Source organism: Eretmochelys imbricata, chromosome 5 (genome assembly GCF_965152235.1).
Source record: "Eretmochelys imbricata isolate rEreImb1 chromosome 5, rEreImb1.hap1, whole genome shotgun sequence".
NCBI classification, from domain to species: Eukaryota; Metazoa; Chordata; order Testudines; family Cheloniidae; genus Eretmochelys; species Eretmochelys imbricata.
The window spans coordinates 41,082,681-41,099,908 of NC_135576.1; the positions used below are offsets into that span (position 1 = coordinate 41,082,681).

At 44.4% G+C, this 17,228-nt stretch overlaps 1 protein-coding gene across 2 annotated transcripts in view; it reads left to right on the forward strand.

Annotated features, from left to right (window-relative positions):
* The window catches only part of RGS7BP (regulator of G protein signaling 7 binding protein), a 76,180-nt gene extending 66,311 nt beyond the window's left edge, over positions 1-9,869 (forward strand). The window contains exons 5-6 of one of the 2 annotated variants that reach the window (XM_077816293.1): positions 503-573; positions 9,778-9,869. In XM_077816293.1, coding sequence (XP_077672419.1) covers positions 503-573; positions 9,778-9,869 — 163 coding nt within the window. Of the gene's footprint in view, positions 1-502; positions 578-9,777 lie in introns of those variants that run through there. The other variant, XM_077816294.1, reaches the window with a different exon arrangement.
* Positions 9,870-17,228: the final 7,359 nt, after the last annotated feature.

The following is a 17,228-nucleotide window of genomic DNA, read 5'->3' on the forward strand; positions in this document are numbered from 1 at the left end:
ACTGTCCCAGATACAAAGCACAAAGAGTCACTGTCGCAAAGCACTTACGGTCTAAGTGTTTGCCACCTGGGGGCAAAAGGGTAGCGCAGCCAACACTGATGCTGATCAATGCTGCGTGCGGTGCATCTCTCCACGAGGAATTGGACTGAACCCACCAACTCATTTTATAAAGACCACTCAAGATCCAGGAAATGGTAATTATGTCATCATCCTAGGCAAAATTTGAACCAGAAAGCTGCCAATTACAATCAAATCAACCCTCCACTTCCTCATTAAATCTGAGGGCATATTCCTCTTGTAACAAAAATAAAGAATTAGACTGGCTTTTATATTGGAACCAACTACTTGTCCAATAGATAGATCCAAAAGAGCTCATTAGTCCCACTTTAAGTTTATTATCTTTCATTATTTCAGTGTATTGTACTATTCCTACAACCCCCAAAAGCAGAAAATAGGTTATTTAAAGTCTCCATTCTATCTGTTTTACTTTTAATTTCCACAGAGACATGAGAGAAATGAAAAATCTTTTAAGCAAACTCAGGGAGACTATGCCTTTACCATTGAAAAATCAAGGTGAGTCTTGCTTTTTCTGTATCTAATGTAAATTAAGGCATTCAAGTGTTTTGGCTCAGTTTATATCAGAAAAATCTAAATTTTTTCTAGATATTATAAAAAAATATTCTGAGTAAGTCCTGGCCCCACTGATGTCAATGACAGAACTTCCACTGACATAGAATCATAGAATATCAGGGTTGGAAGGGACCTCAGGAGGTCATCTCGTCCAAACCCCTGCTCAAAGCAGGACCAATCCCCAACTAAATCATCCCAGCCAGGGCTTTGTCAAGCCTGACCTTAAAAACTTCTAAGGAAGGAGATTCCACCACCTCCCTAGGTAAAGCATTCCAGTGTTTCACCACCCTCCTAATGAAAAAGTTTTTCCTAATATCCAACCTAAACCTCCCCCACTGCAACTTGAGACCATTACTCCTTGTTCTGTCATCTGCTACCACTGAGAACAGTCTAGATCCATCCTCTTTGGAACCCCCTTTCAGGTAGTTGAAAGCAACTATCAAATCCCCCCTCATTCTTCTCTTCCGCAGACTAAACATCCCCAGTTCCCTCAGCCTTTCCTCATAACTCATGTGTTCCAGTCCCCTAATGATTTTTGTTGCCCTCCGCTGGACTCTTTCCAATTTTTCCACATCCTTCTTGTAGTGTGGGGCCCAAAACTGGACACAGTACTCTAGATGAGGTCTCACCAATGTCGAATAGAGGGGAACAATCTCATCCCTCGATCTGCTGGCAATGCTCCTACTTATACATCCCAAAATACCATTGGCCTTCTTGGCAACAACAGCTCACTGTTGACTCATATCCAGCTTCTCGTCCACTGTAACCCCTAGGTCCTTTTCTGCAGAACTGCTGCCTAGCCATTCGGTCCCTAGTCTGTAGCGGTGCATGGGATTCTTCCATCCTAAGTGCAGGACTCTGCACTTGTCCTTGTTGAACCTCATCAGATTTCTTTTGGCCCAATCCTCCAATTTGTCTAGGTCCCTCTGTATCATATCCCTACCCTCCAGCATATCTACCTCTCCTCCCAGTTTAGTGTCATCTGCAAACTTGCTGAGGGTGCAATCCACACCATCCTCCAGATCATTTATGAAGATATTGAACAAAACCGGCCCGAGGACCGACCCTTGGGGCTCTCCACTTGATACTGGCTGCCAACTAGACATGGAGCCATTGATCACTACTCGTTGAGCCCAACAATCTAGCCAACTTTCTATCCACCTTATAGTCCATTCATTCAGCCCATACTTCTTTAACTTGCTGGCAAGAATACTGTGGGAGACCGTCCAGAGGGCAAGGATTTCACTCAGTAGGGTTAGCCGAGCATCCTCTAAAGCTAGTATATTTTGGAAATTAAGAACTAAGTTATGTCTCTGCTGAGCAGAGCTGTACTGGAGAAAGGGAAGAGGCATAATAAAATTTTATTATAAATTTTGCAGATGACACCAAGCTCAGAGGGGTTGCAAGCGCTTAGGAAGGAAGGATTAGAATTAAAAATGACTGTGACAAATTGGAGAACTGGTCTAAATTCAGCCAGATGAAATTCAATATAGACAAGTACAAAGTTCTTCACTTAGGAAGGAAAATGCACAGCTACAAAAATGGGAAGTAAATGGCTAGTGGTAGTACTTCTGAAAAAGGATCTGGGGTAATAGTGGATCACAAATTGAATACCGGTCAACAATGTGATGCAGCTGTGAAAAAGGTTAATAGCATTCTAGATGTATTAATAGCAGTGTAGTCTGTAAGACATGTGAGGTAATTGACCTGCTCTACTCTGCACTGGTAAGGTCTCAGCTGGAGTTCTGTGTCCAATTCTGGGAGCCACACTTTGGGAAAGATGTAGTTAAACCTGAGAGAGAGAGTCCAAAGGAGAGCAACAAAAATTTAAGAAGTTTATAAAACCTGACCTGTGGAGAAAGCTTCAAAAAAACTGGGCAGGATTAGTTTTGAGAAAGAAAAAAAAAAAAAAAAAGACTGAGGGGGGACCTGATAACAATCTTCAAAGTCTGCTCTAAAGAGGACTGTGATCATTTGTCCCATGTCCACTGAAGGCAGAACAAGTAGTAATGGGCTTAATCTGTAGCAAAGGAGATTTAGGTTAGATATTAGGAAGAACTTTATAACAATAAAGGTAGTTGAGCTTTGGAATAGGCTTCCAAGGGAGGTTGTGGAATCCCCATCTTTGGAGGTTTTTAAAAACAGGTTGGACAAATACCTGTCAGGGGATGGTCTCTGGACACTCTCCAATTTGTCCTAAAAAATTAAAAGCTAGGGCATATTCTTTATCATATATTATATTAGTATTTCTATAATGCTGTCAGTGTACATGGCAGCCTACAACAAATAAAGTGTGCTAAGCATAACAGGTCCTTGTCCCAAGGAGCTAACAGTTTAAAGGCACAGCAGTTATGAGAGAAACACAGAACGGGGAGAATACATTGCGCTCCTGAAGTTTCATGGAATGGAGGGGATTGCAAAGAGTTTGGAAGGAGGGGAGGAAGAAATCTCAGTGTACATTATATAGAAGGTCATTCCAGGTAAACAGGCACAAAGTCTGGAATGGGGCACAAAGAGAAAGAAGAAGGTGAACATAGCAAAGGAAAGACCTATGCAGTGGAAGAGAAGAAACTTGAACTCAGTGCAGAAGAGAGGAAGACAGTTCAGAGTTCCAAGGATGAATCCTTCCTCTGCATTCCGGCCCCGTTATATTGTTCTGGTAATCCTTCTGACAGGTGGAGTTGGCAGCAAGAAGGGCCAGGTTCAATGTCTAGGGATTTCTCATACCACCACAAAATAAAACCGGCTCAAGTCCCCACCTAGTAATCTGGGGAAACTAAACACTGCGTTTGGGCGCCTCTCAAAGGCAGTCCTTCCCCACTCGCAAGCACTGAGTCTGTGTAAAACAAAATAAAACTTTTATTAAAAGGGGAACCAACGTTAATTTGGGAAAACACCAGAACCGCAATTCAAAAGCATGTGATCACAGGCAAACATCCACCCCCCAGAGTGTGTTGGACAGTGTCCTTTGCCTCAGTTTCTCACTTTGCGGTGTGAAAGTCCAACAAACAGATGTCCCTTAACACAGCACTCCCCTCACCTGCCACTGTACCCTACTCACCGTTGGCTGTCCTTGGTTAGCAAAGACCCAGAGTTCAGAGGTACGTTCACATGGTTCAACTCCCACCCCTGGGAGCAGGGAGACATCGAGCAATGCCTCTGCTTCTGCTCTACAACTGGCTCGTACCTGTCGCTCTCTCTCTGCCACCGTTGCTGCTCCCGCAACGTCACATTCTGAGGTTCTGCCACTTAACCCAGCTCTTAATGATTTCAGCAGGTAACAGGGAACCTCACAGCCAATTCGGTCTCTGTATTGTCTCTCCCTGTCCCCAACAATGTCTACGGCTTAGCCCCTAGACCTGTTCAGCAATAATATCATCTCTAGGACTCACCAGCCAGAAACAAAGACTGGTCTCAATTGAGACCAATCAGCTCTATCATTAAATGCTAGACTCTTGGCAGCATCCACACCATCACATAGAAACACCTATCCCCACCCTCTCATCTTCATGGGGATGTGGCATCCCTACTCCCTGCTAAGCAAGTGAGGTTCAGTTTAGGGTGACTCCCTCAATCGGGGGGGGGTCACATGGTAAGCACAGTTTTGGTGCCTTTTACTCATATAATAAGGTTAATACTTCATCTTCATTACCCCTGCATTCAAATCCTTGAGTGATTTGTAACCCGAAACCAACCAAAATTGATCATTTTGGCAAAGTAGCTCCATCTGCTGCACACGTAAGCAGAGTAGGCATGTCTGTGCAAATATGGTCTGCTCCTGAAGTCTTTTCCCCCAGCTCATCATGGGGGAGAGCTCATTCAGGTTCTCCTTACACTCTGCATAGATGGACTGAAGATCTCTGGTAAACGCACCAGAGGCTTTTAGGGCTGTACATCAGGCAGACATACTTTTAAGTAGCCCAGAGACTGCTCTGAACGATGTTGGGGGCCAGCCCCAAGATCAAGGAGATACAAACGGCTCTTTTGATGCTCCCATAAACATACACCATCTATGTTCAGAGCTTACTGCCCACTTCTGGGAACTGAGGTCTCAAGCAGCGATGATAATACTTAGTAGTGATATAGGACTTTACGCCTTCAAAGTATTCTAAGATCTTTAATTAAAACTGCATTTTGGATTCATCAAAGAGGAAAAATAAGGGAGAGAAGAAGACCCAAAAGGAGGAGATTTAGTTAAGTACCAGGGTACGAGCTAATAACTTTAATGACTAGATGTGAAATTAAGAGTGTGGTTGTAAAAAAAGTTGTGAGATGATTTGATAGTGTTGAATGAATGAATCCTTACAGGACCTGAGCCTGCTCGGAGTGAAATCAATGAGAGTTTTGCCGCTGAGTTCACTGAAGTCAGGGTGGGCTCACAATTACTAGTCTTTTCAAGCTTAGTATAATGCTGCTAAACTTTCAGCTTTGCTTGCAGTCTGATTGAAGAAGTGTTCAGATACCCAAATGTATTGTGCATGTGCAGTGGGTGAAATTTAAGAAGAAAGAGAATGTATTCTCTCAAAGGAATCATGCATGCAAGACAAAATCCATTTCTTACCCTTGTTATTACAGCTGCATATGCAGCACTCTCCCTGCAACTAGCATGTGTAATATAATCTTTCTCTTCTGAGGTGGATATCAGTGCTGCCCTTTGGATCACCTACCAGGGGGTCCAGGAATATTTTGGACAGCAACCTATCCCCTTCCCTGCCAGGATACCTCCATTATGCACTCAGGCCCCCAAAGGGGCTTAGGCACTGCAACACCTGGCTTTAAACTTTTAGGTGCCTCGCCACCCAGGAGAATCCACAAACCCTGAGGGAGGCAACCAGGCTGCTTATGCAATGTCTGGGGAGATTTAGACACCTAAGGGAGGGATCCACAAAAGCCAGCATGCTAGGTGGGGAGCCACCTAAGTTAGCCAATAGAAGATGCCAAAGAAGAGGTGTGTCTTAAGCCTCACCCCATTCAATGAGTTAGACACCTAAGTATGTGATGGAGGGAGGCACCTATCTCCACTTGGGATTCAAAGCTGTGAAACTTCTGGAGACAGGTGCCTAAGGAGTTTCTTGCAAGATCCTCTCATATGCAGACATCAGAGCTCGATGTCCAGGTACGGTAACCAGAGGATAGACTCTATATCCAGAGAGGTGAGGCATGGTAAGCAGTCCTCCAGATGTCGAGATGGGCAGTCTTTCAACAGATGAGTTATTGTCTGCAACACTGCCCCACCATCACAATCTGGAGAGGAAACCAGGCCAAGCTGGTGCCCAACCATGACAACTCTGTACCCTCCTGAGAGTAGCCCATCAAGCCTGGTCCAGGATCTACAATCAAGTGGACAAGGGCGCAGATGCAGCAACAGGCTCCTCAGTTTACTTAATGTGTTAGGTTCTCTTGTAGAGTAGAGGCATCAATGGGAAAGACGGTCATTTTCAGCTCCCTTCTGGAGCTGATTGTTCAGCTTGGGGAGCAAGTCTATGCCTTCATGTGGCACCCCCCTGTCAGTAGCAAAAAGCAAAGCAAAAGTAGACAAAATGCAAAAAATCTGAACTCTTACAAGAACGGCAATGGCACACACCTAACTCCACACAAGACAGCCAGAAGAGGGGGTAGAAAGGAGAGGGCAGCAGGAATGACCTTTCTTGTAACCTTTAGCCCATTAGTTAGGGAACTCACCCAGGAGGTGGGGAGCCCTAGTTCAGTTCTCCCATGTGCCTCATGTGGAGAAGACAGGTGAATGCCCTAACCACTGGACCATAGAGTAATTCTTTCTCTCTGGTCCAGTGTGTATTTATTTATACACCATGGAACAGCTTTCAACAGGAGAGCACCATATCAGATTTCAGAGTAACAGCCGTGTTAGTCTGTATTCGCAAAAAGAAAAGGAGTACTTGTGGCACCTTAGAGACTAACCAATTTATTTGAGCATGAGCTTTCGTGAGCTACAGCTCACTTCATCAGATACATACCGTGGAAACTGCAGCAGACTTTATATATACACAGAGAATATGAAACAATACCTCCTCCCACCCCACTGTCCTGCTGGTAATAGCTTATCTAAAGTAATCGTCAGGTTAGGCCATTTCCAGCACAAATCCAGGTTTTCTCACCCTCCACCCCCCCACACAAATTCACTCTCCTGCTGGTGATAGCCCATCCAAAGTGACAACTCTTTACACAATTGTGTAAAGAGTTGTCACTTTGGATGGGCTATCACCAGCAGGAGAGTGAATTTGTGTGGGGGGGTGGAGGGTGAGAAAACCTGGATTTGTGCTGGAAATGGCCTAACCTGACGATTGTGTAAAGAGTTGTCACTTTGGATGGGCTATCACCAGCAGGAGAGTGAATTTGTGTGGGGGGGTGGAGGGTGAGAAAACCTGGATTTGTGCTGGAAATGGCCTAACCTGACGATTGTGTAAAGAGTTGTCACTTTGGATGGGCTATCACCAGCAGGAGAGTGAATTTGTGTGGGGGGGTGGAGGGTGAGAAAACCTGGATTTGTGCTGGAAATGGCCTAACCTGACGATTACTTTAGATAAGCTATTACCAGCAGGACAGTGGGGTGGGAGGAGGTATTGTTTCATATTCTCTGTGTATATATAAAGTCTGCTGCAGTTTCCACGGTATGTATCTGATGAAGTGAGCTGTAGCTCACGAAAGCTCATGCTCAAATAAATTGGTTAGTCTCTAAGGTGCCACAAGTACTCCTTTTCTTTTCACCATATCAGAGTATCCCACAGAGCAGTGGCTAGCACCCTCATCTGTGAGGTGGGACACTCAGGTTCAAATCCCTTCTCCACATCATGCAGAGGCGGGAATTGAACTGGGGTCTCCCATGTTCTGAGTGAGTACCCTAACCAATGCGCAAAAGGTTATAAGGAAGGCTGCTGCTGCTTCTCTCCACTCCACCAGACTATTTTGTGTGGAGTTAGGTGTGCTCATAGCACACCAGCCCCCACAGGGCAGATAGCAATTCATAAGAATGGCTATACTGGGTCAGACCAAAGGTCCATCTAGCCCAGTATCCTGTCTTCTGACACTAGCCAGTGCCAGATGCCCCAGATGGAATGAACAGAACAGGTAATCATCAAGTGATCTATTCCCTATCACCCATTCCCAGCTTCTGGCAAACAGAGGCTAGGGACACCATCCCTGCCCATCCTGGCTAATAGCCATTGAACAGCCATTCCCCCACTTATCTCACCTGGTTTGAGGCGCAGGGCTTAGGAGCAAGCCAAACACCAGCTGTCAGGACTGAGGCAGCAGTGCATGGGCCCGGAAGTAGAAACACAGGGCACTTTAAGGGCAGAAATTTAAGCACTGAGGGATGTTAGATGCCTCCAGGTTTAGGCAGCAACGTGATAAGAGTTTTGAGAATCTCAGTGGAACCTAAATTTTGGATTTAGGCAACTGAAATGGGAGTTGGACATTTAAGTCCTTGTGTGGATCAGGGCATCACTCTGTATCAGTCTGGTCAAAGTTAATCCTGAAACCAGGTGTCTAACTGTAGCTTTATGTTTTTCCAAATTTGGGAAACTCTTTTCTTAAAACCCTTTTCATAGTTAGCAAGCATTTTATTATTCATGTTTTTCCTAGAGCTCTGAAACAATGTTATTTTTACAAACAAATATAAAAATCTTGGGTGGGTGGGGGAAATAGGTCTTTTATCTTATCATGGAAGAGCTTGGATTATCAAGGAATGTCGCCTAAAGTTCAGATCTTGAATCCATATAAAAATAGCTTTAATTTAGGTTCCTAAATACGGATTTAGAAGCTTAACTTTAGGCAGCCAAGTTTGAAAATTTTGCCCCATCTCCAGAGATGAAAGGGTAATTCCTCTCAAGTTGCATCTGAAGCAGTGGGTTTTTTACCCATGAAAGCTTATGCCCAAATAAATCTGTTAGTCTTTAAGGTGCTACCAGACTCCTCGTTGTTTTTGTAGATACAGACTAACATGGCTACCCCTCTGATCTCAAGTTCAGTGATTGAACCACTATGCCACCTGCCAGAATTTCTGTCTTTCTTCCTTTTTGTTTTTTAGTTATTCAAAATGGATATTCTGAAACACTGTTTCTGTTGTCACGGGGCAATGGCCATAGCTCTGTAATTAGCATTTTAAGATTCAGAATATATAAATCAAAACTACTTTATTGGAATAAAATTGACGTAGGACAGAGTTGCTACAGAGCTCCATTATCATAATTAAGGCTATGATTTTGTCACGGATATTTTTAGTAAAAGTCATGCACAGGTCAGGGGCAATACACAAAAAAAAAAAAAAAATCACAGAAGCTGTGACCTGGTCCAGACTTTTTTTTTTACTAAAAACATACCTGACAAAATAGGGAGAGAGGAGGGTCCAGCACCTTGCCCCTTCCCTCCCCTGCAGTGGCTGGGAGCTGCAGGGACCCCATGGCCCAGTGGCTGGGAGGGGTCCCCCTGCCGCCCTGCGGGGCTGGGAGCTGCAGGGGGGTCCCCGCCACCCTTAATGGCAGGGGAGCTGTGGGGGCTCCTACCCGCAGTGGTGGCTGGGGAGGTACAGGGGGTCTCCAGCCACTGAGCAGCTCTGTGGTCCCTTTGCCACCACCAGTAGCTGGAAGCAGTGGAGGGCCCCCACCTGTGGCCGCTGAGCAGCTCCAGGGTCCCTCTGCCACTGCCAGCTGGGAGCTGCAGGGGGTGTGGGGGGACAGCTGCTCACGGAGGCGGAGCCGCTGGACAGCTCAGGGGTCACCACCAGTGGCAGCAGCTGGGCATCTGCGAGAGGGTCCCCACGCCACCCGTGGCTGCTGGGTGGCTGCTGGTCCCCTGCTGCTGGCAGCAGTTGGGGCCCCCAATGTCATGGAGGTTGCTGGAAGTCACAGATTCCATGACTTCCGCAACCTCCGTGACATAATCTTAGCCTTAATCATAATTCATAGTGTATGAACATGCTCTTTACAAAAAGGACTGAACTTAGATGCATTTAGATTGTAAACTCTTTGGGGAAAAGACTATCTTTTTAGCCTGAGTTTGTTCCGTGCCTAGTATAATGGGGCCCTGGTCCACTACTGAGGCTCCCAGGTGCTACTGGTATACAAATAAGTAAGCAGGTTCTTTTTTATACACCTAAGCATATTACATTTTGTATTTCTTTCATTATAGATGATAGCAGCCTCCTAAACCTGACTCCTTATCCATTGGTGAGAAGACCGAAGCGAAGATTCTTTGGACTATGCTGCCTTGTCTCAAGCTAAAAAATTCAGTACAGAAACTCCAAGAAAACCATAACTTTCATGAAACCAATATTATTTGATCTTTGAAAGGATAAACCTAACTGCTCTTCATTATAAAGCGTTTTCTACACTGCCCTATTCCTTCTCCCCCCGCCCTTTTCAAAAAGGAGTTTTACAGTTCAAAGTTGTTGTTCTCAAGAACCAGAAAGGGAACAGATTTAACATTATGATTTTTTTTAAAGATTTTGTAATGACATTCCGCATGTCTACTTTAAACCATTCAGTGACTAGATGCAAGAATTATGGTTACTAGCTCATCCTAAAGCTTTTTTATTATACAAATCACAACAGAAATTTTGTGTACAGTACAAAACTATGACTATAGCTCTTACTAGTATCACATTAATAGAATATGATCAAATATTGTAAACAATCTTTAAACGTAGAAAATTTCAAACATCAAAATATGTTTAACTTCTAATATTAAAAACAAACTATTGTAACAGAACATGCACAAACTCTCCTACTGCTTTTTGTGCTCTCATTCATATTTAGTCTTCCACTATATCTCAATTTAGCAAAGAACTTCACAGTAAAATTTCTTAATTTATCATACTCAAAATCATATATGAAAAATATTCATATTTGTAAATACAAAGTAATCATAATATCTACATACTGTACAGTACATAGAAGTTCATTAATTTCCTTTTAAACCAATGGTGTCTATTTCAACTTTGGAAGAAAGGGGCAATGGAGTTAAAAGATGGTGTAGTACAATATACAATTACCCTCGAACATAAATCAGAAAATACGTTGTTTTCATTAAAAGTTGAAGCATGGTGTCTGCACATCGACTTAGTGTTAACTCTTATAGGGCATGCCAGAATTAGCTCAGACTGTAAAATATTAGGCATTTTACATTGTTAATAAAGTTTTTTTAGGTATACTAAAAAATGTCTGCTTTCTAATTATTATATCACTGGGAAATCAATTTACTATAATGTCTCAGTAATAGTATTTGCTCCATTTTCAAGACTGCTATTCTCAGAGGAAGATGACAAAGTACAATCAGCCCCCAGACATTATTTAGACTGACAACTAGTGGCAAATATTGTGTATTGCAGGACATAGTTCCCAGATATCTATTGTTTCAGACATTGAGGGAAGACAGACAAGACACTAAGAACGTGGTTTAACTAGGCTGCAACTTTATTAAGTAACATATCTGGGAACTATCCAGCAGTAACTATTCCAGGGCAGGTCATCGTTCCTTGTAATCTGTAACACCTGGCAGAGGGCTGGTATCAGTCCCACACCACACCATACCTCCCAACAGTCCTAAGTTTGTGGACCTATCCCACTTTGACCCCCGAACCTCCCTGTCCCAGTTGAAGTGGCTCCTGTGGGGCTGGCTGGGCTAAGCTCTCCCCTCCAGGCATTGTGACTTCACCCCTGCTGCATGGGAACACAATGCTGCTCAGGTTTGGCCCACCCCCTTCCCCGCTGAGAGTAGGACTTGAACACCACCTTGGTCCCCAACCCTCTTGCAGACAGGTCCCATCCCACTTCAGCCACTGAAAATATTGGGAATTATGTCACCCCTCCACAGCATTAAACAGGTTCCATCACTGTTGCTGGACCCCCATCACACTCTTCTCATATGAGGATAGGGAAAGGATGTTGTCTTTTCACTGCTGTGGATGTTAGGAGTCCATACCACCTTTCCCACCTTCTCTGGGAGATGCCTCATCCTAATCTGCTTCCAACTGTGCTTTATCAGGAAGCTGCCCCCAGTCAAATGAATGTCTGCACTGGGCACCTGCTAATGTGACAAATGCATTTTACTGACAAATCTACCCACCAGGACTCTGGGCTGCTAAGAGGAAATTAAAAAAACAAAACACAACACATTGCCTACACCAATCTGGCAGTGCAGGAAAGATTCCTTGCTAGACTTAAAAAGGTGACTAGCATGATGCCCACAGCAACGCCCCAAAATCTCAAGGGAGTGGGAGGGGGTGGAGCTTTTTTTCCCAGCGCAGAATAATGTCTCCAGGCAGGGGAAGATCTCATTTTGGTATGCAGGTTTATGCTGCACCCTTTAGTCCAAAGGATCAGCTGCAGGGCCCCACTCTGACCCACAAGGTGGCTGAGTGCCTGCAAAGAGGGGAGAGAGGGAGTAATCCTTAAAGGGCCCAAAGGTTTTCCTTCCCCTGCTGGCCAGGCAGTCTCCCCCCACCTCTGAGGCCGGAGATTCAGGGGGAAAGTGTTCTTTGGATGCATGGCATACCTGTTCTCAAAATGACATAGTTGGAAACTGTGACCTGATCTGATTTTCAACACAGATAATTATCTCCCCCAATAAACATATTTATGGGACTCCAGAGGCTTGATCCCACTCCTGTCAAAGTCAATAGTAATTAGTCCATTGAGTACATTAGTGAGGGATGACACCTTAAGTGTCATCTTAGAAAAGAGATGACTAAGGGGGGGAATATGAGAGAGGCCTATAAAATCATGAATAATCATATATCACATTGATAGATGTGCATGGCTCCACAGTATGCCAACATTTTTATGGCTGACTTAGAACAACGCTTCCTCAGCTCTCGTCCCCTAACGCCCCTCCTCTACTTGCGCTACACTGATGACATCTTCATCATCTGGACCCATGGAAAAGAAGCCCTAGAGGAATTCCACCATGACTTCAACAATTTCCATCCCACCATCAACCTCAGCCTGGTCCAGTCCACACAAGAGATCCACTTCCTGGACACTAGAGTGCTAATAAACGATGGTCCCATAAACACCACCCTATACCGGAAACCTACTGACCGCTGTTCCTACCTACATGCCTCCAGCTTTCACCCTGACCACACCACATGATCCATGCTTTACAGCCAAGCTCTACGATACAACTGCATTTGCTCCAACCCCTCAGACAGAGAAAACACCTACAAGATCTCTATCTAGGGTTCTTACAACTACAATACCCACCTGCGGAAGTGAAGAAACAGATTGACAGAGCCAGAAGTTACCTACTATAGGACAGGCCCAACAAAGAAATAACAGAACGCCACTAGCCATCACCTTCAGCCCCCAACTAAAACCTCTCCAACGCATCATCAGGGATCTACAACCTATCCTGAAGGATGACCCATCACGCTCACAGATATTGAGAGACAGGCCAGTCCTTGCTCACAGACAGCCCGCCAACCTGAAGCAAATACTCACCAGCAACCACACACCACACAACAGAACCACTAACCCAGGAACCTATCCTTGCAACAAAGCCCGTTGCCAACTGTGTCCACATATCTACTCCGGGGACACCATCATAGGGCCTAATCACATCAGCCACACTATCAGAGGCTCATTCACTTGCACATCTACCAATGTGATATACGCCATCATGTGCCAGCAATGCCCCTCTGCCATGTACATTGGCCAAACCGGACAGTCTCTACGTAAAAGAATCAATGGACACAAATCAGATGTCAAGAATTATAACATTCAAAAACCAGTCGGAGAACACTTCAATCTCTTTGGTCACTCGGTTACAGACCTAAAAGTGGCAATTCTTCAACAAAAAAGCTTCAAAAACAGACTCCAACGAGAGACTGCTGAATTGGAATTAATTTGCAAACTGGATACAATTAATTTAGGCTTGAATAAAGACTGGGAGTGGATGGGTCATTACACAAAGTAAAACTATTTCCCCATGTTTATTCCTCCCCCTGCTGTTCCTCAGACGTTCTTGTCAACTGCTGGAAATGGCCCACCTTGATTAGCACTACAAAAGCCCCCACCCCCGCTCTCCTGCTGTTAATAGCTCACCTTACCTGATCACGCTCATTAGAGTGTGTATGGTAACACCCATTGTTTCATGTTCTCTGTGTATATAAATCTCCCCACTGTATTTTCCACTGAATATATCCAATGAACTTAGCTGTAGCTCACGAAAGCTTATGCTCAAATAAATTTGTTAGTCTCTAAGGTGCCACAAGTCCTCTTTTTGTTTTTGCAAATACAGACTAACACGGCTGCTACTCTGAAAGGTATTTATATGTTCTCTACCAACATGGTGTCTAAGCTGCTGAAGAACTTCGGAGGAAATGAAGGCAAGCAAGACTGATTTTCCCTAATGCAGAGAAAGTTAATGTCAAATCCATGTACAACAGAAGTTACAAGATCCCAATCCTCTGTACTAGATCCCACCCCATTCTATTTTGGGGAACAGAAACATATAATAATAAAAAGAAATATGGAAAAAGTAACCAATAAATGTTTGCAAATCTCAGAAATGTTTGCAACAAGTTTGTCTTTGTTTTGGACAAAGGTTCAGACTGAAGAGGGTGAGGACTATTTTTATCTGAACTAATTTTACCAGTCCTACACATTTCTCCTTTTTAATGGTTTTGGATTCTGTAACAGTTATTATTGTACGGTTTTGTTATTGGTTTTTGTTTAGAGGGCATTTGGAATTTTCACAATATTTGTAAGTAGAACAGTGATATTCATATTGCACCTATAATTTTCATTGTTACAAATTAGCTTATCATCACTTTTGTGAAAGTTCAGGTCTTAATGACTGTAAAAATGGTATCTTCCTACTTACTCATTTGCTCTCTGTGTATTTGGAGTAATATCTACTGACTATTGACAAAGTCGTTTTTATCGACTTTATACTCTTGCTGGCACTGCAGATCAAATATAGCGAAGAGTGAAAAGAATTATATTTTTCTGCATCATCAAACGAATTGCTTACTAAATTCCATTAATTTCAACCTGCACAAACAAAGCAAAGTTAATGGGCTTGCACAGATGTCACTGAAACCATAAACTCTTCAGTAGGAATGGCACAGGTGTAACTGAGGGACTTCTTCGGTATGAGAGACTTTGGCCACTGTCAGAAGACAGGATACTGGGCTAGATGGACCTTTGGTCTGACCCAGTATGGCCGTCCTTATGTTCTTATATTACTGGTGCTGATTTGCGACCACAAAAGAAGCCAGCTTGATTCTCAGATCCCACATTAGGTTTGCAGGGCTAAAAGTTAAAAAAGCATCTTTTTACTTTAAAATGCAACATGGCAATGACTGTGAAATCTCACAGTACTAAATTTACAATTACTGTTCAGAACTGCTCTTTAAGTGACCCGATATGGTTCTGAAAAGTCCATTTTTAGAGGGATAATTGGAAAAAAAAGACAAATGCATTACAAAAACGGTTACTGGGTTTCCATGAATTATACTGTACTTACTGAAGTATGCATTATAGTGAAACCTTTGTAATTCAGTCTTTTTATATGCATGACAGTCTTTGTTCAGTGTATATAGTGTAAAGGGACTATTGCCCCCTTACTAACATTCAGTGGGGGTGTTCCAGTTGCTAGCTCCAAGTACTAAAAAGGGGGATGGGTCAATGGGGAATCAGCACCCTGAGACTGACAGTCCCCAGGAACAATGGGGAGAGGCCAATGCTCCAGGTCAGCCTGAATGACAGGGCGGGCAGGCTAATCAGAGAGTCAGGAGGCCAGGGAGGTCCCATCCTCCGTGTGAGCTGGAATTGCCTGGGTCACACAGAGTGGGCCCGAGCTGAGCTGGGGAGCAGAGCCGTGCCAGATCCAGAGGGACCAGAAAAGCAGCCCAGAGAGAGCAGACCCTGTCCTGGGAGCAGAGCTGCAGTCCCAAAGCTAGAGGCACAGCCCAGAGAGAGCAGACTTGCCCTGGGAGGAGAGCTGCAGCAACCAGAACCAGAGGGGCCAGAGAAGCAGCCCAGGGAGCTGGAGGCAGAGCAGCAGCAGCAGTGCAGAGACAGAGTGGTGGAGCTGGGGCAGGAGCAGTCCGGAGCTGGGTGCGGTGAGCAGCTGGGGAGACCGAGGGGGACCCTGGGCAGCAGGCCCAGCACAGGGAGATGCCTCAGCCAAGAGGCTCTGCAGGCCAGGCTTGGATCGTAACCCTGACAGGGCGGGGGCGACACTGGGAAGAAGGGTCCTACTGCTTAGAGCCTGAGAGCATGTGGCCACCACCAGAGCAAGTGTCCAACCCACAGCATCCCTACAGCACAGCCAGGGCCTGAGAAGGCAGCCTGGGACTTACAAGGAACAGACTGTGAACTGCCCAAACATTCCAGAGACACTGTTTGTGATGTTCCCTGCCACAGAGCGGGTTGATGTGTTTCCTTTAACCTTTCCCATTTTTCCTTATCTTTTTTAAAATTAATTGTTGATTAAATAACTTGCATTTGCTTTAAATTGTATGTAATGGTCAGTGGGTCAGAGAAGTGCCCAGTGCAGAGAGAGTACCCCGGAGTAGGGACACCCTAGCCCCTGTCCTAGGTGACCACAGCAGGGTTGCGGGTCAAGCCCCCCCAGGAATCCTGGGCTCAGCCTTGTTGGGGTTACGAGGACTGTGCCAGACAGGAGAGTGGAAGGGGAGTCCTCAAGGGCAGGGAGGCCGCTGGGTAAAGGAAGTGGGAGCGAGGACTCAGATCCTTTCGCTAGCCTACTTCACTGGGGTAGTGCAGAAGCCAGGAACGTTCCCCACAATAGCAGGACTATTCCCCCGCTTACAATAGCATATTGACATAGGACTGCCAGTGCACCATGAAACCTTAAATCTCACTTAAAAAAAACAAATCTCCCCTTCTCATCCTCCTCCCCCCCCAAAAAAAATCAAGTCATAGAATATCAGGGTTGCTAGAGACCAGTCATCTAGCCCAACCCCCTTCTCAAAGCAGGACCAATCCCCAATTTTTACTCCAGATCCCTAAATGGTCCCCTCAAGGATTGAGCTCACAACCCTGGGTTTAGCAGGCCAATGCTCAAACCACTGAGCTATTCCTCCCCCAACAGCAACCTCTTTAGCCCTTATTAATATGCTGCCAGCACAGTGTACAAATCATATACATACTAAACTTGCAAAGTGAAATTCCAGAGCTTACTTCAGCAAATACAATGTTCTACAGCACACATACATTGGATAAATAACACATTGTAAAAACATTTTTTGATCTACAGAGTACGTCTGGGAAAGTGTCCATATGGACTGCTGGAATGTGTCTGATATGGCAACTGTCCCCATTTTTTTTTTTTTTTTTTTTTTTTTTTGGCCATGGGCAAATGAAAGCAGTTGACTTTTTAAATACCTGATTACATTCTAAGGCATAAAAGCCAGAACAAGGCAAGAAGTAGAAAAGACCAAGAGTCAGTTCTATCATGCAGGAGGTCAAAGTAGATTATCATAATTGTTTCTTCTGTCCTTTAAAAATCTATAAATCTAATTGAAACCAAATAATCTACTTCCATAGTTTTGCACCTCAGCAGCCATAAAACACTATGTCATACTGCACCATCGCAGGGATTGAATACTTACT